Source organism: Coregonus clupeaformis, chromosome 40 (genome assembly GCF_020615455.1).
Source record: "Coregonus clupeaformis isolate EN_2021a chromosome 40, ASM2061545v1, whole genome shotgun sequence".
NCBI lineage: Eukaryota > Metazoa > Chordata > Actinopteri > Salmoniformes > Salmonidae > Coregonus > Coregonus clupeaformis.
In genome coordinates, this window is record NC_059231.1 from 17345976 (window position 1) to 17365670 (window position 19695).

The window sequence follows — 19695 nt, forward strand, 5'->3', positions numbered from 1 at the left end:
CTTGAATGAGTAGGTGTGTCCAAGCTTTTGACTGGTGCTGTATATCTATATTGGCTCAGCCTACTACTCTACCCTTGGCAGCCAAGCGAAGCAGCATTGACATCCCTCACTACGTACCAAAAGAGCATATCAAATTCTCAGTTGGGTTAATGTTTAGACAGAAGAACTAATGCACACATCAGCACTCAACTTTGTTTGTAAATGAATGGGAGACTGAGCAATCGAACTGCATACCAATGCTAAATTCGACCACCTAAATATACAAATACAAACATATATAAACAAAGTGAATCAACTTTCATGTTTGTTTATTTCTAGAGCAAACAAATGTACATTGATGGCAAATCATCTATCACAGGTGGATGTTAACAAAACCCTTCTGTACAAGTTGTCATGAAAAAATAAAACAAAAATAAAACAATTATATAAATAGAGATATTAATCTTAAATGACAAAACAAGAGAAACAAACAAATAATAACATGCAAAGTGAACAGATTGCTAAGAATACCTTCTCTTAGGGACCATCATCACCAGCAGATAATGTGAAAATGATCCAGATCTTCATGGGTCATCAGCCAATACAGTACTTTCTGTCTTTAACAAAACGATTGGCTTCTCACTAACACACAATAAAATAAAATGAACATACTTACAAAAGGATGATAGCCCCATTTAAAAACAAACAAAGCAAACAATTAGTGTAATTTTTACAACTGTTCAGCAGATGGGAATAGATGCCAGATACTTTACTATAGTAAAAAGGCACGCACACACAGTGTACCTTTAATAAAAGCCACATGCCCAAATATGTAGTACTGTACTAAAGGAGAACTAGTACTGTACATGTCTGCTTGGCACCTTGAGACGGTTAGGCCCTGTACAGTGTACACAGTTGTCTAGGGAAGTCAGAGACTTCGTAAAGTTCTGGTCAACTCGCAGAGCTCTGAGAGTGTATTCCTGCCAGGTGGCTACCTGTTGTTGTAAAGGCTGACCAAACTGATGAGGTTACAAGTGCACTTCAACAGCCAAAACAGGACCCATCGATTAAAGGCAGCACCAAGTGGATGTGCTGCCCAAAAACATGCAAGCTAATTCACTAACGTGCAAAAAAGTGAGATATTAACCTTTTTATTTCATTACATGACAGTTGCGAAGCGGTGATTGATCAACAGTTATGTACAAAATACTTAAGTTTGCTCATCATGGTATTTTCTTTATTGCAAAAGCTGTAGTTACGTGAAGGGAAGGTGGGTGTAATACTGTATTATTATAAACAACTAATATTTGCATCATCATGGTGAATATTATTGTATCGGTTTGCAAGCCTGTTTATTGTAGTTCATGGAGTAATTGTTTCAAATTTTTAAGAGCTGAGAGCTTCTGTATGTACATCTATCTTGTTTTTCAACAGTACAAGTGATCCAAACATTACTGTGGAAAATTAACATAAGCCTGGTAGGGCCGGTTTCCTGGACACAGATTAAGACTAGGACTAAAACACACTTTTAATAGATATTCTCCACTGAGAATAGTTTTTAATCCAGGACTAGGAGTCTGTCTCAATGAATCCACTGATCTCCTTCCAAAACTGAGCCTGTAATATTCACATTATCAACAAGTGTAGTGTTGTTACTCATTATCAGACATGTATACGTTATAAACAGCAGCATCATAGTTAACAGGTAAAATGCCATAATCTGGCAACACAGGTGGGAAGAGGGTGGGAATAAATAAATGTGACACTTTGGATTTGTTTAGTGTTTTCACTGACAAGTTTGTATGTTGTCATGACTGATTATGGCCCACTCATTCAGTGACATCATTAGCAACATGGACATTGAGTAGGTTGAGAACACTCATTCAAATTCTGAGTTGGAAGGGATCCATTACAATTGCACTTGATTGATTCAGGGAATGTTAAGAAATGTTATGTTTTGGTGTATTTTCCTCCCTTAATATTTGTTTTTATTTGACAATCGAAATGGAGTTAACCACAACCATAATTGATTGTGAGTTGGAAAAACAGATTTAACTTCAGACACAGTTGCATCTTTACCTCTCTCCTTCTTTTGAAAAGCTTCCATTTTAGATTGCCAATTTTGTGTTGAAAAAATGAAGGTCACCATTTATTTAATACAGTACTTCTATTTTTTCTCATGTTATAGCCAAGCTATTAGCTGCAAATTGGCCTCTGACAATGTTTGCGCCATAATTTCTCCCAAACTAATGGATACTAATAATAAAAGATAGTGTTAGCTTACCTGGGCTTAAGTTAGCCTTTATAATGATTGACAAACGTAACATTTTCAAATTAAAATGTTTCCTTTTTACGAGATTGTATAACGTCATCCCTCAGTTAATAAAGAAAAACAATCAGATTTCCACTCATTCTACTTCAATTGCTGACATATTTGGTTTTCATTGTTCCCAAACTGTTTATTACATTTTTACATTTTAGTCATTTAGCAGACGCTCTTATCCAGAGTGACTTACACTTAGTGAGTGCATACATTATTTTATTTTTAATACTGGCCCCCCGTTTATAAGGGCTTTGTATCATCACTGGGTCAGCCATATGATTCTTTATCACAAACCGGATGTCATGTGGTCCTCCTTAGGAATAAGGTCTTCCGACCTCAATGGGACTTCCTGGTTAAACGTGAAGGACCTATTCTACTGTGACGTTTCAGGCTGTGTTTATTCATCCAATTGCATTTGAAGGGATGTTTTGTTTTTGCTGAATCAATATCAGGGTATTATTTGGTATTGGACCATACGTACCATTCTTATTGGACCATATCATAACCCTTAGTTATGTTTTCCCCCCTACACTCTGAATGCTCAACATAATGAACATCCGATCTTTACCTTACAAAAAATTGCTAGTGAACTAGAGGGTTGAAGCAGACACAGCTCGACTCTCATTCAGGGTCTTATAGTAAAGTCCAAAAGCGTTAAAGCGCCCTTCACCCAGACCTCCTTTGCATTCAAAAACTTCAATAAAGGGGGGGGGGCTAATGAAGGTACAAGTTCCCCGGAAAGAAAAAGAAAAGAGCAAAGTAAGTGAAGGGGTGGTTGAAGCGATGAGCAGGTCATAGGGTCACCCAGAGGAGTCCAGTGGGGTGAAGGAGAGAAGAAAAGCTCAGGAATGGAGAGGTCTGGAAGAGGCACGACTATGGCTTCGTCCCAAATGGCACCCTATTCCCTATATTGTGCACTGCTTTCAACCAAAGCCCAAAAGTGCACTATATAGGGAAAAGGATGACAATTTGGGAAGCAACCCTTTTCCCCCCAATTCAGATCCACAGTACAGGCAGATGGATCAGTGTTTCCCTCCCTCTGCTCCGTTAGCTAGCTGTGTGAGGAGACATCCGAGGAACTGCTGCTGTTGCTGTTGGTTGTCTGAGCCCTCTTGATGTACAAGTTCAGCAGCTTCATCTGCAAGAAGAACAGTTTTGCATTGTTGTGATCATGACGTAAAAGGTTACAATGATACCGTTCCCGACCAGGGTTGGGGTCAATTCCATTTAAATTCAGCCAATTTGTAAGTAAACTGAAATTCCAATATCAGGATTTTCAGTTTGCTTCCTGAATTAACATCTACATTACATTTGAGTCACTTAGCAGACGCTTTTATCCAGAGCGACTTACAGTATTGCATACATTTTTCGTACTTTTACGTACTGGTCCCCTATGGGAATCGAACCCACAACCCTGGCGTTGCAAGCGCCATGCTCTACCAACTGAGCGACACAGGACTCAAAATTGAATTTACCCCAACCCTGGTCTAGACCAATCAGATGACAGAAAGCTGTGGCGGTACTGAGGTGACGGGGGAACGGCTGGCGTAGCGTGACAGACAGAGAGACCTGAGTATTGTTAATTTGCCAAAACATTTAGCTCATTGTGCCAATTGCGTATTTCCTCACAGAAATGAGGACAACATTGTTTCAACGTTGAAATCTACTAATGAATGGGTAATAATTTTGTAAGTTCATGTTGGTGAGAATTGTTTTAAACTGAGCTAGCTACGTCATCCAGTGGAATGACATGCCTGATTAGAGTAGTGCTTGCTAAGGGAAATGTGTGTTATAGTCTACATACTACCGTTGCTCTAGGATTAGGCTTTGGGCATGGCTCCGCTTAGAATGTCGTGAGGGTCCAGAGTCCTCTAATAAGGTGTAAATGCTAACTAACTACGCTGTTGCCTTAGCGATGAACCTCAGAGCCAATGCTCCGTGACCCTGCTGCTTTCTCAACCCAGCCAAGGTCATTGTGCAACAGGCTCAATCCAGCCAGCACACTCACTCTCACTCCCTTTCTCTCACTGCCTGGCATGCCTGTCAGAAACTAGGAATAGGGGGAGGGGGGATTCACCCCTGGATCGTGTTCATATTTGGTATTTGGAATTTTATTAGGATCCCCATTAGCTGTTGCGAAGGCAGCAGCTACTCTTCCTGGGGTCCACACAAAACATGAAATAATACAGAACATTAATAGACAAGAACAGCTCGAGGACAGAACGACATAAAAAAAATGCACACGTAGCCTACAAATCAATACACACAAACTATCTAGGTCAAATAGGAACTAAACGGAAGAAAACAGGCCGAAACGAGGAAGTACTACCTGAACTTGTCCAATAAGATTTTCGTTTTCTGTTGCACAACGTTTTGCTACAGTGTGCCCTAATGAATATTTCCCTGATGGACTCCAGTGCCCCCTTATGCATGGCCACACAGGCCGCCGAGGGAAAGTAGGGCAAAAATGACCCTTACTGTACATCTCAACCACACACCACAGACCAAACCAGTCAAAACCAGAGGCTAAATAAAAACATGGAAAACCGATTAGGGGGTTGTGTTTGGGGGACAGGTGTGTGTGTGTGTGTGTGTGTGTGTGTGTGGTGTATTGTGTGTGTGTGTTTGAGGACTTTGAGATGCAGAGCGAGCACATGACAGTTGTGGGTAGAGTACCTTGCTGCCCGTGAGTAGCTGCAGGTGTGGTTTGAGCTCTTCTCCAATCACGGAGTAGATGGCCACCAGACAGAACACGCTGGCCTTGCGAACACTACTCTCTGTGTTGTCATAACCCTGGGAACAGACATACAGACTATCACTGGACTGGCTGCCAGCAGGAGAAACACACACGGAGAAACAAGCACACACACACACTGAATCAGCTAGCAGCGAACACACTCGCGAACGCGCACACATAGAACAACAGGTCATTGGGAACGTGGGAGGAGTGGCAGAGGTGTGTTCAGGGGCAGAGTACAGGCAAACATTTCCAGGTAAAAAATAAGGCAAACAGTTCTCACTGTCAAAATATGAACATTAACAAACACGGTGTAGGCCTAGAAACTACCAAGGATGTTTGGTAACACAACTCCACACCTACAGAGAAACACTTAGTTTACTGTGCAGTCGTAATATGATTGAGACATTAGCCATCTGTTCACCACTCCATTCACAACTCCACACCTAGAGAAACATTTCCAGGAACAAATAAGGCAAACAAACAGTTCCCACTGTCCAAATATGAACCAATATGGTGCAGATACTAACAAGGATGTTTCCATTTCCCCCCCCCCGCAATGGCCCCTTCACTAGTCCTGCAATCTATATAATAACATAATAAATGCCACTAAGCACTCCTATCAAAAGCAACTTATGCAAATTACATGTTTTTTTATTTAACCTTTATTTTAACAGAGAGTCATGCTGAGACCAAGGTCTCTTTCACAGATGAGCCCTGTATACAGATCAATGCTCATCAATAACATCACTATACACGTCACTATCAACATCACTATACACATCAATATCATCACTATACACATCAATATAAACTATACACATCACTATACATATCAATGCACATCAATAACATCATATTACACATTAATATCATCACTATACACATCAACATGCACATCAATATATACATCAACAATATATAAAACAAAAACACCAATAGACGAAAAGCACATCACAGCATAGAAAACAAACACATTCTGAATCAGCCTTTTGAATTGCCCTAGAGTCACCAATTCATCCAACTTTAGAGAGCATTCCACAAGTAAGGTGCAACAAAAAAAACTAAAAGCAGATTTACCTAACTAGCCATCCCTGAGACTGGGTCTGGTATCTCATACGTCTGTAAGTTACCAGTGAAGTAAGTTACGGCGGAGGTTTATGCAGGAGGGCTTCATAAACAAAAATAGTGCAAAGAATCGCTCTACGAGACTTCAAAGAGGGCCAGCCTACTTTCTGATACAGAATGCAGTGATGTGTACTGAACCTATGCAGTGGTGTGTACTGAACCTATGCAGTGGTGTGTACTGAACCTATGCAGTGATGTGTACTGAACCTATGCAGTGGTGTGTACTGAACCTATGCAGTGGTGTGTACTGAACCTATGCAGTGGTGTGTACTGAACCTATGCAGTGATGTGTACTGAACCTATGCAGTGGTGTGTACTGAACCTATGCAGTGATGTGTACTGAACCTATGCAGTGATGTGTACTGAACCTATGCAGTGATGTGTACTGAACCTATGCAGTGGTGTGTACTGAACCTATGCAGTGGTGTGTACTGAACCTATGCAGTGGTGTGTACTGAACATATGCAGTGGTGTGTACTGAACCTATGCAGTGATGTGTACTGAACCTATGCAGTGATGTGTACTGAACCTATCGTCCATAATAATGCGTAGTGTGCTATGATAAACTGTGTCTAATGGCTTCAATACAGTGGCAGCTGCATACAAATAGACAATATCCCCATAGTCTATAACCATTATACATTCCGTATGAATATGTAAGTAATCCATGTAGAAATTGAACCCACAACCTTCCTACTAGGCACAGATGTCTTCATTTATCTAGTTTGGATTTACATTTGAGTTGCCAACTGAAGTGAATTCAAATAGAAATAAACAAAAAACTGTAACCATGTCATTGGATTTAGGTTAAAAGTTTGGTGAAAGAAATACAAAAAAATCCTGAAATTCTTGTACGTTGATTACTTTTGCAAATCCAATGTTTGATTAAACTTCATCACATTAAAAAATATATATGAAATGTCGTGGAAACAACTTTGATTCAACTAGTTTGTGCCCAGTGGGTTCCTGTAACCAGCGTAGCACCACACTCTTACCAAACACTCACATAATGCGAAACAGGACCAGATTCTCACCTGCAGTAGTCCTGGTATGATGTCAGGCAGCAGCTGGTGCAGGGACTCCTTGGTGATGCGTTCTATCACTTTGGTCTGCATCTTGATGGCAGCCAGGTTGATGGGGTAGTCAGCCGTCTGGACGATGGGACACAGCACCTTGATACACTGCTCTGGGTGGATGGAGCCGGCCAGGGTGGAGGCAGACTCCTCCGCTGCTCTTACCACCTACAGGGGGAAAGTGGAGGTGATATATCATGGGTTTGATGACAGAGAACTGCTCTGGGTGTAGCAGTGATAAGAGAGACTATGTGGAAGATATGACAGAAGCAAGAATGGACTTCGTATACAGAGAGAACAGGACAGAACTGGAGAGGACCTAGTACCGAGCCTTGGGGGACACCAGGGAATATAAATATAAGGAGTTGCACCTCCTTGTGGGAGTCTTTGTGTGCCTCCAGGGTCTTCATGATGGTGAGTTCAGCGTAGTTCTTGAAGCGGGCCGGCTGGTTCCGCAGTATCTCCTTCAGTACCCTCAGTGCCAGGGCACGGATTGTGTGCTACATGGGGGGGAAACGAGCTGCCATTACAAACCACTACAAAACATACATGCCTTCTTGCTCACAGACATGCACCACACACCCTCACCAAACCCCATATCTTTCAGCCTTAGAGAGTTTTAAGTTTGCAGCTAAACAAAGAATCAATGTGGTAGTTGGGTATGCAGTCTTATTATTATTATTATTATTATTGTCACGATAATAATCACCATCATTGCAAGTAAAACCTTCCAACTAGCTGCAGTCTGTCTGTCATGTCAAAACTAGTAAAGTAAAGGATCCCTACGTCTTTATCCCCCAGTGTCTCCAGGAGCAGGAGGAGGATGGTCTTGAAGTGTTCGTCCCACACGGCCGGGCTGTCCTCCCGGGTGATCTTCAGGAGCTCCACCAACGCCCCCTTACGCTCCTCCACGCGTTCATTGTGATTAGACAGTTCCTTCAGCAGGTCTGCAACCAGGTCCGAGTGGTCCTGGGAACCTGAGGAGAGGATAGAGGAAAAGACTGGGTGAGTGGTACGGATCATGTAACTCTCAGCCCTAACTAGCTAGCTAGTATCCCCATGTACCAACAACAACAGAAAAGTGACAGGGAAATGGAAACACCATTGAAAAACTTTAGAAAACAAAAACAACAGTCATCGAGTTGTGGGTCTCTACCAGGAGCAAATCCCTTAGGCAGCACCATCTTGTTTTCCCCACTGCCATCCTGCCGACGGCCTGTAGAGGAGGGAAGAAGGGGGAAAGGAGGGAGGAAACAATCAGACTCACTGACTATAGCCAGCAGACTCACTTTTCACTGCAGATAAAGGGCTATCCTATTCCCAATTCCATCACTCTGGTTTCAGCCAACATGTAACACTAGAATGGACCAAATCTATTCTTTCTTTGTGTTGCCCAAACCTGAAGAAGTCACACCATCATGTCATGACATCACATGATGTATCAGAGGTGGTCAACATGGAGGTGGAGTCACAGGGTCAAGGTTGAAGCAGAGGTCAAAGGTGACTCACAGTCTCTAAACTGCTCCACGTCGTCATCAAACACGGCCTCCTTCAGGGCACTCTTGTCGTAGGATGAGGTGATGGTGTCTCCGTATCCGTAGGGGGCAAAATCTCTGGCTCGCGGCCCAGAGAAGGAGCGGGGAGACGGGGTGTTGAGAAGGGAGGTCTTGTTATCTAGGGCCGTCCGCCCACCCTCCACCACATCCAACCCCAGACGGGCATCAGAGCCTGGGGAGGGCGCAACACCTTCCCGTCCCGCCTGGGAAGAGAGAGAGAACACAGTTAGTCTCAGATGTGGAAATGGCTATGACAACCAGGGCAGTGGAGACTGCTGAGGGGAGGATGGCTCATAATAAATGGCTGGAACGGCGCAAATGGAATTTGATACCATTCCACTCCAGCCATTACGACGAGCCTGTCCTCCCCAATTAAGGTGGCACCAACCTCCTGTGAACCAGGGAGGTATACAGGACACAACAAAGTCCAGGTCCCGTATCCACAAAGCATCTCAGAGTACGAGTGCTTATCTAGGATCAGTTTTGCCTTGTAGATCATAATGAATAAGATTATATGGACAGATCCTAGATCAGCACTTCTACTCAGATGCTTTGTGGATACGGGCCCTGGGCTCTTTCCCAATTTGTTTGTCCTCTCTCTTTGCCTCTTTCTCAAAATACATTAGAGGATAAGGGGTGGGACTTTGGATGTATCCTCCTATGGATTTTGAGAAGCAGCGAGGAGAGAGGACGCTTCCAATGTAGAGGTTGGGACTCACAGCATCGTCCCTCTTCCCTCTCAGCTCGTTGAGGTCCTCCTGGCTGCGGTAGCTGAAGCTCTGGATGGCCTCTGTGACCCCTCGCAGGGAGCTGTAGATCTCATCAGAGTTCATGTTCTCTGTGTCATACTCCAACATACTGAGGAGACAGGACAGGAAGAGAGGCTTTCTATACAGTGTCCCTCAGGACAGCAGACACACAAACAGCAAAGCCACACACACAGATGAATACACTTACAAGGACACTTACCGTTTCAGTCTGACACCATGCAAGGGGTTATATTTATTGCTTCTGCAAGCTAAGTAGATGATCTTCACACAGATAGGTAAAGATGTATTTTGGGCACGGCTCTGACCATAGATGATGGTGTTCTCAATACCCAATTTGTCACTTTTATGGGATACAGCCCCTGAGAACATAGCGCAAAAAGAGACTGGAAAATGTTCTGAAAAGATTCCCAATCCTTATTGGTCGAGGAAATATTGGGAGGACAACAGAAGGACGACGTGTCACTTCCTGTCCTGCCCCTCCTGGGGAACTGAGGCCCCGCCCATAGGTGTGTTACCTGGGAGAGTACGCTCTGCGGAGGACCCTGAGGGCGGGGCCTGCGGGGGTGGAGTGAGGCGGAGGAGGATGAGGGGGAGGGGGGTGCTTAGATAGCCCATCGCCACTCCAACACCCACCCCACAACCGACTGTGGCCACAGCACGGCCACGAGGAAAGGACGGACGGACGGAGGAGGAGAGAACGGGGCAGGGGGGGAGCAACACCACAAGGGACCACACACACAGAAGAGAAGAGAAGAGAAGAGAAGAGAAGAGAAGAGAAGAGAAGAGAAGAGAAGAGAAGAGAAGAGAAGAGAAGAGAAGAGAAGAGAAGAGAAGAGAAGAGCAGCAGAGAGAGTGAGGAGAAAAGAGAAAAATAAACTATAGTCTGAGTTGAGGTTAGAGATCAGAGGTTGGCATGCATCAATACGAGTAGAGTATTAGAATGAATGGTGAAGGAGAACAAGCCTTCAGTCAGTCAAGCAGCGGTCTGTGGTTTAGCCATGCATTAGGAGACAAAATGGCACCTGTAGATGGAGGTCAGAGAGAGGAGGTACGTACCTGGGAGATAGCCCCCCATGGGAGCAGTTGGTCGGGGAAGTGAGGGGGCTGGTCCGGCTAGGGGTGTGGCGGCTTGTGGTCCGCCCAATAGCGTTGCTGGGAGAACTCTGAGAAAGAAAGAGACAAACAGGTTTATAAATTAGAAAACATACTTTTATCGAAGATCATGACCAAATGGAATGAAACCATTGGATCACATACTAGTGAATGAACTAGTCTACACCAAAAATAAAATATTACTAATCACCTCACCAAATTGATAAGGCTGCTAGCGTAAACAGATCCCCCTCCCTTTTATCCCCGGTTGTATTCATTTACCACGCTGCTGGTGTTGCTGGAGTTCTTCAGGTGATTCTGGAGCAGCTTGGTGGCCCCGTCCTGGAAGGTCTTGGGCAGGGCTCCCAGCAGCATGGTGAACTCTGGGGTGTTCAGCTCAAACAGAGAGATCAGCACAACCTGGGCCGCCTGGGGGGCAGTGGGACATACAGTAGTCAATAGTGGGTTATGGGCTGCCTGGGGGACAGAGAGGGGGAACAGGGACATAGTCAATAGTGGGTTATGGGCTGCCTGGGGGGCAGAGAGGGGGAACAGGGACATATAGTCAATAGTGGATGTATTTATTCTTACAGGGAAGCCCTTTGCTCCTCTAGGTGCTAAAAGGAATATGTCAGCTAACCATACCAGTGGAGAGACTTGGATGTACACAGTGAAACTGCTGTGTCTATTAGTGTTATACTGAATAAAATAGTACAGAGAAACAGTCCAAAACTCTCAAATCACAGTTGATCACATTATCAAACACGTTTTTGCAACTTCTGCTGTAATATAGTCAATTATAAGTTTGTGGTGAGTGACATCATGCTTTAAAAACAAAATATTAAATTCAGAAGTACCCATTTCTAGAAGGTCAGACATTGCTTATAACAAGGACTGAGACATTTCCTTAATAAATACAATACAATCTTAAATAATGAAAGTCATTCTTTCTACTAGAAATGACCATGTCAGCATGCATATGTAGAGGCTGTTAATGTGGTTCAAAACAGAACAGAACAGGGGAAAGTTCACACATCGTTATTCAGTGATGACATCGGTCGGTAGAACTTCGAACAAACAAAGTAACAATCCATTCACATACTCCTGAGACCTAATGACATAAATTCTGTGTAGTGTTGTAGTAGTGTTCTGTTGGCCAACAACAGCTGTTTTACTTTCAAACCTGCCCATTTATCCAGAATCAAATTCACAAGGCATAGCTACTGTAGGTTAGAGCAAGCAGCAGAAAGTGCTAGAGCGTGAAGGTGAGGTAAAAAAGGCAAGGCCACACTTGAGATAATTTCACACTCTGAGGCAGCTAGGCGTCGGTGCAGCTCGGCGGGCAGGGCGTGCTTGGCAGTGGACAGTGATTGGTTGATGAGGCACTACCTGCTTACACCATTCTTCCAGTTGCCCCTCCCCGGCCTGCTGGGACAGTAAGGCTGCAGTAGTGGACCTGCCTGATAGCTCCTCCACCACCCAGTTATGAAGGGTCTGGGGCACAGTGGCAGGGGGGTAGAATTATGGGTATTGTACAAAGGAAAGCAGATGTTTATAGTAGTACACTACTATAAACCTAGACATGGTTATAGCTGTTAGCAGAGTCCTCCTGTGGGATGCAGGTCAGGTATATAAAGTTTGTTTCTATTATAAAACAATAAAAAGCAGGATGTTTTATTCCTTTAAAGATTATTTTTAGTCTACCTGTTTTTAATACCCTACAGCGTAAGGTACATCCTGTGTTAAAAACTAGTTGAGGACTTAATTTGGAACTAGCAGTGGTAGAAAAACAAACAACCCAAGAGTGAACACATGTCCTGCCACAGAACAGGGAGATAGCAGAGTCTTATCACAAGGTCATTTCTGGTGGCACATGGCTTCATTGCCAACATAAAATCTGTAGTAATTCAAATTACGTAAAACCCAGTGGATCGATAGCTACATAACTAGATCTTAATATGGATAACATTTTAAAACTATTGAATGCATTTCCTCTAAAAGATGGTTTCTGAGTTTTGCTAAGATTTAACAACAAATGACTTAATCAAAGCGAATCAATCCCCTCAAAAAAAGTAATGCTGAATTCAGTTCAGGAAGTAATCTAGCTCCTGTACTATTAGCATTGCAGTATAATCATTGCTTTCTGCCTAGAAAGCATGTTATTCAGATGGTACTTATTGAGCAGACCCTAGGGACTACGCCATAACTAGTAGTTCCTACTTCCCACTGAGACATACAGTGCCTGTAGAACGTCTACACCCCCTTTGGATTTAATTTCAATTTTCTGTCAACAATCTACACAAAATACTCTGTAATGTCAAAGTGAAAACGTATATATATATATTTTTGGATTAATGACAAATAAAACACTAAGTCAATACATGTTAGAAACACCTTTGGCAGCGATTACAGCTGTTAGTCTTCTTGGGAAAGTCTCATAAGAGCTTTGCACACCTGTATTGTGCAATATTTGCCTATTATTCTTTTCAAAATTCTTCAAGCTCTGCCAAGTTGTTGGGGATCATGGCTAGACAGCCATTTTCAAGTCTTGCCATAGATTTCCAAGCAGATTTATGTCAAAACTGTAACTCAGGAACATTCACTGTCTTCTTGGTAAGCAACTCCAGTGTAAATTTGGTTTTGTGTTTTAGGTTATTGACCTGCTGAAAGATGAATTCGTCTCCCAGTGTCTGGTGTATTCCTCTCCCAGTGTTTGGTGTAAAGCAGACTGAACCAGGTTTTTCTCTAGGATTTTGCCTGTGCCTAGCTCTATTCCATTTCTTTTTATCCTAAAAAAACTCCCTAGTCTTTGCCAATGTCAAGCATACCCATACCATGATGCAGCCACCACCATGCTTGAAAATAAGGAGGCAGTTACTCTGTGATGTGTTGGATTTGCCACAAACATAAGGCTTTGCATTTAGACCAAAAAGTGTATTACTTTACTGCATTGTTTCATACATTAACATATTTTGGAATATTTTCACTCAAATCCTTGACTGAGGGACCTTACAGATGTTGTATGTATGGGGGACAGAGGAAGGGGTAGTCATTCAAAAATCTTGTCAACCCCTATTATTTCACACAGAGTGAGTCCATATAACTTAGCATGTGATTTGTTAAGCAAAATTTTACTTCTGAACTAATTTAGGCTTGCCTAAACGAAGTGGGTGAATACTTATGCAACAACTATATTTTAGTTATTTAATTAGAATTAATTTGTAAAAATGTGTCGAATTTTCTTTTAACTTTGACATTATGGAGTATTTTGTGTAGATCAATGACAAAAATTACAATTCAATCTAGTTCAATCCCACTTTGTAAAATGTGAAAAAAGTTCAAGAGGGTATAAACTTTCTATAGGCACTGTACCTTCCTGACGTCGGAGCTCTTGGGCTCTGTGGTCCAGGTAATGATGCGAGATACAGCCAGTCGGGTTTCACTGGAGTTGACAAAGTCTGTAGGATCCATCTGTTTTGCCAGTGACTCTATGTACTTCAGGATGGCCACCTTCACCTGCGTGATACACATGGTTTAGCTTCATGATTCACACATGGTTTAGCTTCATGATTCACACAGTGTGCTATGCTATATGATTCACACAGGCATTTAGCAAGTTTACTTTTAAAATGTTTGACAATATCACCATTGTACTGTGTCTACTGGTATTTGAAATCATAAACTCTTAGACACAAAACCAATCCCTAAAACAAACAGAGAATCATCTAGCTAGGTGACATTCTCTGCATACTGTACCTTGAGGTTGGGTGTCTGTGTCTGGTCAACAATGAACCTCATCAGGATGTTGAACTGCTGATCAAACGGAAAAGACTCCCTAAGGAGAACAAAACAGAAAACAGTAACAGTTAGTGTATGAAATGAGCTACATAACTCTCAAAAGGTGTTTCACACACCGAGCAGGGTCAAATCAAACTCTACTGAGGTGGCCTGATTATACATCCACCATAGTTGGGTAATTCTCATGAAACTGTCCAAAAAAACAAACAATTCTCAAGTGTCATTTTTTGAAAATGTCCTCTTGAATCACTAAAATTAGGATCTGTACTTATCTATTTCATAATTATTATGTTTCTTGATCAGATATTATGCATTTTACCAACATTTTCACAAAATGGTCATTACGTAACAGTTTTCGATGTCCAAAAAAGTAATAAACAAATCAATATTTATAATATTTGATACATTGCTCACCTAATGAAAAGTCCTGAGTTAAACATAACACAGTTTTTTTTTTTTTTTTTTAAATAAATTATACAAATATAATAATAATAAGACTTTCTCAATTTAAACTCTTTAGCCGTTTCCGTAATGAGAAGGCCAAATGGGTTAAAAGAGGTGTTTGAGAATAAGAACCTCATTCTGAAGGCATATAAGAGAATACATTTAACTAAGGACTACTCCTCTAGATGATGCATCATGGGTGAATAAAACTTTATTAAAACAATTCTTGGAGTTTTTACAGGAACTTGAAAATGTTTTACGGTAATGAGACATGTCCACATCAGACACTGTGTTTGTACGTAATAAATATTATAGTTGAATGTAAATATACAATTTTTATGATTTATGACAAACTACAGCAACATACAGTATTTTGTGTTTTATTCAAATAAGTTTTTCTAAATAATGTTGTTAATAAAATGACCCGAGAATCTGAATTTGGTGTGAAAATGTACAAAATTCAGGCTAAAATGTAAAATGTATTTAAAATGAGACACTTTCCCAAAAACGAGACATCTTAGTCCTCAGAATGATAGTTGATAATGGTTTTGTAACTAATTTTGCTATAGACATTTTAAAACTGGTTTCATGAGAATCCCCCAGGTGCTGGAACAGTGCTGAAAAATAGTGTAAAAATAAAATATCCAAGCAAGCACAGTTTGGTTTGGGTCGGCATAGTATGAAAATGGTTAGAGATGTTATCGGAGGGGGGATTTAGAGGTCAATACCTGGTGATGTCCAGAGCCTTCTGGACCTTGGCCTGGACAGACCCCAGCAGGTCAGCTCCCATCTTCTTCAGTAGCTGGGTGAGCAGGACAAACAGCCAGTCCTGCAGGTCTTCTTTGTGCACCAAGATAAAGTCCAACAGAGTCTCCAGAAACATACTAAACACCTGAGGGACACACACAAAACGCTACCATCAACACCTGACAACATAGCCCCTTTATAAAAGTAACAACACAGGCAATAGGTGTCTGTACACTATAATATTTAAAGAATAAAAACACACACTTACTCTCTGTTGTTAACATCCACACCAAAGCAGACCATGCAACAAAACACTCAATTAGTTTTCAGACAAATCACTGCAAAGCAATGGGTTTTTGAATGTCAAAAGTAAAAGTTATGAGTGAGTTTATCAATGTATTGATATGAAACTTTCAAACACAGGTGAACATCCTGTCACCTACCTTGCTGTGTGGATCTGCAAACATCCTGCTGAAGATCTCACATAGTCTCTTCAGCTCCACTCGGCTGCAACACACAAAGCAGCATCCACCGGCAGACATTAGTAAACACAGGCAGACATCACTAATAGATGTCAGAGAGGCTTGATTTAAAGCAGCTCCTTCAGGAGACACAATGCTGCTGGCCTCACAGGGAAAGCAGGCAGACAAATGTCCTTGTCTCACAAACGGACTCGTCTGAAACTCATCTTCCACTTCACCACCTGACGGGCGGCTTCACACCTGCAGGCTCCTCGTGATCAGTCATTTCTCCCTCAATTAAGGAACGCTATGAAAAGAAACGCCCTGCTGGAATCTCCTTGACAGGCTCTCCTCTTTCAAAGTTGAACAATTGAAAAAAGGAAATTATCATAATATATGCAAAATAATCAAGACTACTTCAAACCCTATCCACAGCTGGCACAACATCCTAAACAACCCCAATTCTACTATCTCCAATGCCACCCAAAAAGACAACAAGGGGCCTTTATAATGCTTAGTGAACTATACATGACAGCGTTAGGAGCAGATCAGCATAGTTACAGCAGGAAGACACATACAATGACATGACCCCCTGGCCCCGGACCCACCTGAGTATTCTTTGGTTCTTGAGTAGATTCTGCAGACCCAGCAGCCCCTCCTTCCTCTCTGACCAGTTTGAGCTGGCACAGTGGTTTAGCACCTCCGCCACATCCTCCGTTTGACGCAGGTAGTGAGGGATACCTAGATAATAATGATAATAATATATACACTACAGTTCAAAAGTTTGGGGTCACTTAGAAATGTCCTTGTTTTCGAAAGAAAAGCAATTGTTTTGTCCATCAAAATAACATCAAATTGATCAGAAATACGGTATAGACATTGCTAATGTTGTAACTGGCTATTGTAGCTGGAAATGGCTGATTTGTAATGGAATATCTACATAGGCGTACAGAGGCCCATTATCAGCAACCATCAGTCCTGTGTTCCAATGGCACATTGTGTTTGCTAATCCAAGTTTATCATTTTAAAAGGCTAATTGATTATTAGATAACCTTTTGCAATTATGTTAGCACAGCTGAAAACTGTTGTGCTGATTAGAAGAAGCAATAATAAGAGTTGCAAAGAAAAATCCATATCTCAGACCGGCCAATAAAAAGAAAAGATTAAGATGGGCAGTCTGAGATATGGCTTTTTCTTTGCAACTCTGCCTACAAGGTCAACATCCCAGATTCGCCTCTTCACTGTTGACGTTGAGACTGGTGTTTTGCGGGTACTATTTAATGAAGCTGCCAGTTGAGGACCTGTGAGGCGCCTGTTTCTCAAACTAGACACTCTAATGTGTTTGTCCTCTTGCTCAGTTGTGCACCGGGGCCTCCCACTCCTCTTTCTATTCTGGTTAGAGGCAGTTTGCGCAGTTCTGTGAAGGGACTAGTACCAAGCGTTGTACGAGATCTTCACTTTCTTGGCAATTTCTCGCATGGAATAGCCTTCATTTCTCAGAACAAGAATAGACTGACGAGTTTCAGAAGAAAGTTATTTGTTTCTGGCCATTTTGATCCTGTAATCGAACCCACAATTGCTGATGCTCCAGATACTCAACTAGTCTCAAGAAGGCCAGTTTTATTGCTTCTTTAATCAGCACAACTGTTTTCAGCTGTGCTAACATAATTGCAAAAGGGATTTCTAATGATCAATTAGCCTTTTAAAATGATAAACTTAGATTAGCAAACAACATGCCATTGGAACACAGGACTGATGGTTGCTGATAATGGGCCTCTGTATGCCTATGAAGATATTCCATTAAAAATCAGCCGTTTCCAGCTACAATAGCCATTTACAACATTAACAATGTCTACACTGTATTTCTGATCAATTTGATGTTATTTTAATGGACAAAAAAATTGCTTTTCTTTCGAAAACTTTTGAACGGTAATGTATACCATTCAGAATATGCTTTTATCCAAGTGCATACATTTTAGTCTATGTGAATGTAGTGGGATTCGAACCCACTACCCTTGTGTTGCTAGCGCCATGTTCTTACCAACTGAGTAACACAGGACCACATACCTCCGTTCCTGGACCCGTACGAGCGCTCCGAGCAAGCGCTGGACGCATCGCTGTTAGCATCGTCGTCAGAATAGATACCTGGAGACTCATACCGCCGCCTTATAGGCTTCCTCTGTTGGGAGAGAATGGGGAGGGATGGGTAATGGTGAGGTCATAGTTCATAGGACCAGAAGAGAAGTGGGACAGGCAGGCTAGAACTCTGGTCACTCAAACTCAGCCAGGAAGTAGGATTTAATGGGCTACGCTACGATGCACAACTTCTATGCGTTTGCCATTCACAATGAATGTGGTAGCCATGCAATTTGTTCCAACTCTTGATTTTATGAGATTATTAAATTATGTTATAAGAATGCCTATTGTTAATAATATTTTATTGAATAATAAACTAAATATGCCAGTAATTGCTTTTTGCCAAATAGCAACATTTAGTGATTATACTTTGCATTTTTGTTGATTAGTGAATAGAATGAATAAACAAACGGTACACAAATTGGACAACTACCTTATTTCTGGAGTCTCCTAATAGCTGAAGTTACAGGCAAGCAAGGAGAAAAGAGGAAAGACAGATATTTTAAAGGGTGTCAAGAAGGGAAAATATTATGACTGCAGTCCTGCTTGGCAATAAGATAAGACATGTTTTAATTAATTTCTCTACACAGTAACAATGTTGACTTACTTTCAGCCAGAGTCTTTCTTCTTGAGATACACAAACAGAGGCTTGATTTCATCTCATTACATTTTACTACTCAATGCAGTTTTCTTTTCTGACAAAGGCAAAACCCCTGGAATTCATTAGTTTTTAGGAGGGCCCACTGTAAACATCTAAACACTGACTTACAAACGCATATGGCTTCCACATCAAGTCCTCAGCCATTAACTAGCATGCCTTAATGAGGGACTGACTTGCTGTCACTCTATCTTAAGTCAAACTGTCGTGATGTCTTCAGAACTGGCAGCTGGTAAGAGTTGATTGGTGACTTACCAGTGCATCAGCCACAGCAGCCTCGACCTCAGTGCCAGTGTTGAGGACTTTCATGGCGTTTACTGAGGCAGAGATGCGGTCCTGGTGGATCAAACCAAACCGATCTGGGGGGGTGGAGTAACAGAGGAGAAGTGAGTGGAGTAACACAGGAGAAAGTCAATGGGATCTTGCTCTAGGGAGACAAAAAGGCAATATGATGGGGTTTACAGACCATACACCAAAAAGCTTGAAACTAAAAAACACCAAAAAGCTGGAAACAAAAACAAAAATCTGGAGTGATATGTAAAAAATGATTGCTGAAATAAAGATGAAGACACCAGCAGAAATCACTAGAGAATGATTAGTGCTCATTTGAAACACCTCGTGAAAAATGAAGAGAAAAGAAACCTACTGACACTTGTAGACGGGGAAATGAAAAACTCATGAGATACTCAATACACTGAAGTACAAATACATCATACAATGTCAAAAAAGTCACTAACAAGGAGAAAATCATACAGTTGGGGACAGGCATTACGTATACACAGTAACACAAGCT

The 19695-nt window shown here is 41.8% G+C and overlaps 1 protein-coding gene across 14 annotated transcripts in view; it reads right to left on the reverse strand.

Annotated features, from left to right (window-relative positions):
- Window positions 1–291: 291 nt before the first annotated feature.
- The window catches only part of LOC121554960 (CLIP-associating protein 1-A), a 110921-nt gene continuing 91517 nt past the window's right edge, over window positions 292–19695 (reverse strand). For 4 of the 14 annotated variants that reach the window (XM_041868690.2, XM_041868687.2, XM_041868688.2 and 1 more), the window contains 18 exons: window positions 19158–19261; window positions 18678–18701; window positions 18176–18287; window positions 16717–16849; window positions 16091–16154; window positions 15629–15792; window positions 14415–14493; window positions 14031–14174; window positions 10941–11087; window positions 10623–10729; window positions 9516–9654; window positions 8750–8999; window positions 8397–8456; window positions 8027–8217; window positions 7612–7740; window positions 7202–7408; window positions 4979–5095; window positions 292–3440 (listed from right to left, as the gene is read on the reverse strand). In XM_041868690.2, the coding sequence (XP_041724624.2) occupies window positions 3354–3440; window positions 4979–5095; window positions 7202–7408; window positions 7612–7740; window positions 8027–8217; window positions 8397–8456; window positions 8750–8999; window positions 9516–9654; window positions 10623–10729; window positions 10941–11087; window positions 14031–14174; window positions 14415–14493; window positions 15629–15792; window positions 16091–16154; window positions 16717–16849; window positions 18176–18287; window positions 18678–18701; window positions 19158–19261 (2258 nt within the window). In that variant the 3' untranslated portion in view covers window positions 292–3353. Of the gene's footprint in view, window positions 3441–4978; window positions 5096–7201; window positions 7409–7611; window positions 7741–8026; window positions 8218–8396; window positions 8457–8749; window positions 9000–9515; window positions 9655–10081; window positions 10211–10622; window positions 10730–10940; window positions 11088–12047; window positions 12153–14030; window positions 14175–14414; window positions 14494–15628; window positions 15793–15915; window positions 15919–16090; window positions 16155–16716; window positions 16850–18175; window positions 18288–18677; window positions 18702–19157; window positions 19262–19695 lie in introns of all 14 variants that reach the window. The other 10 variants (XM_041868680.2, XM_045212092.1, XM_041868683.2 and 7 more) reach the window with 4 other exon arrangements.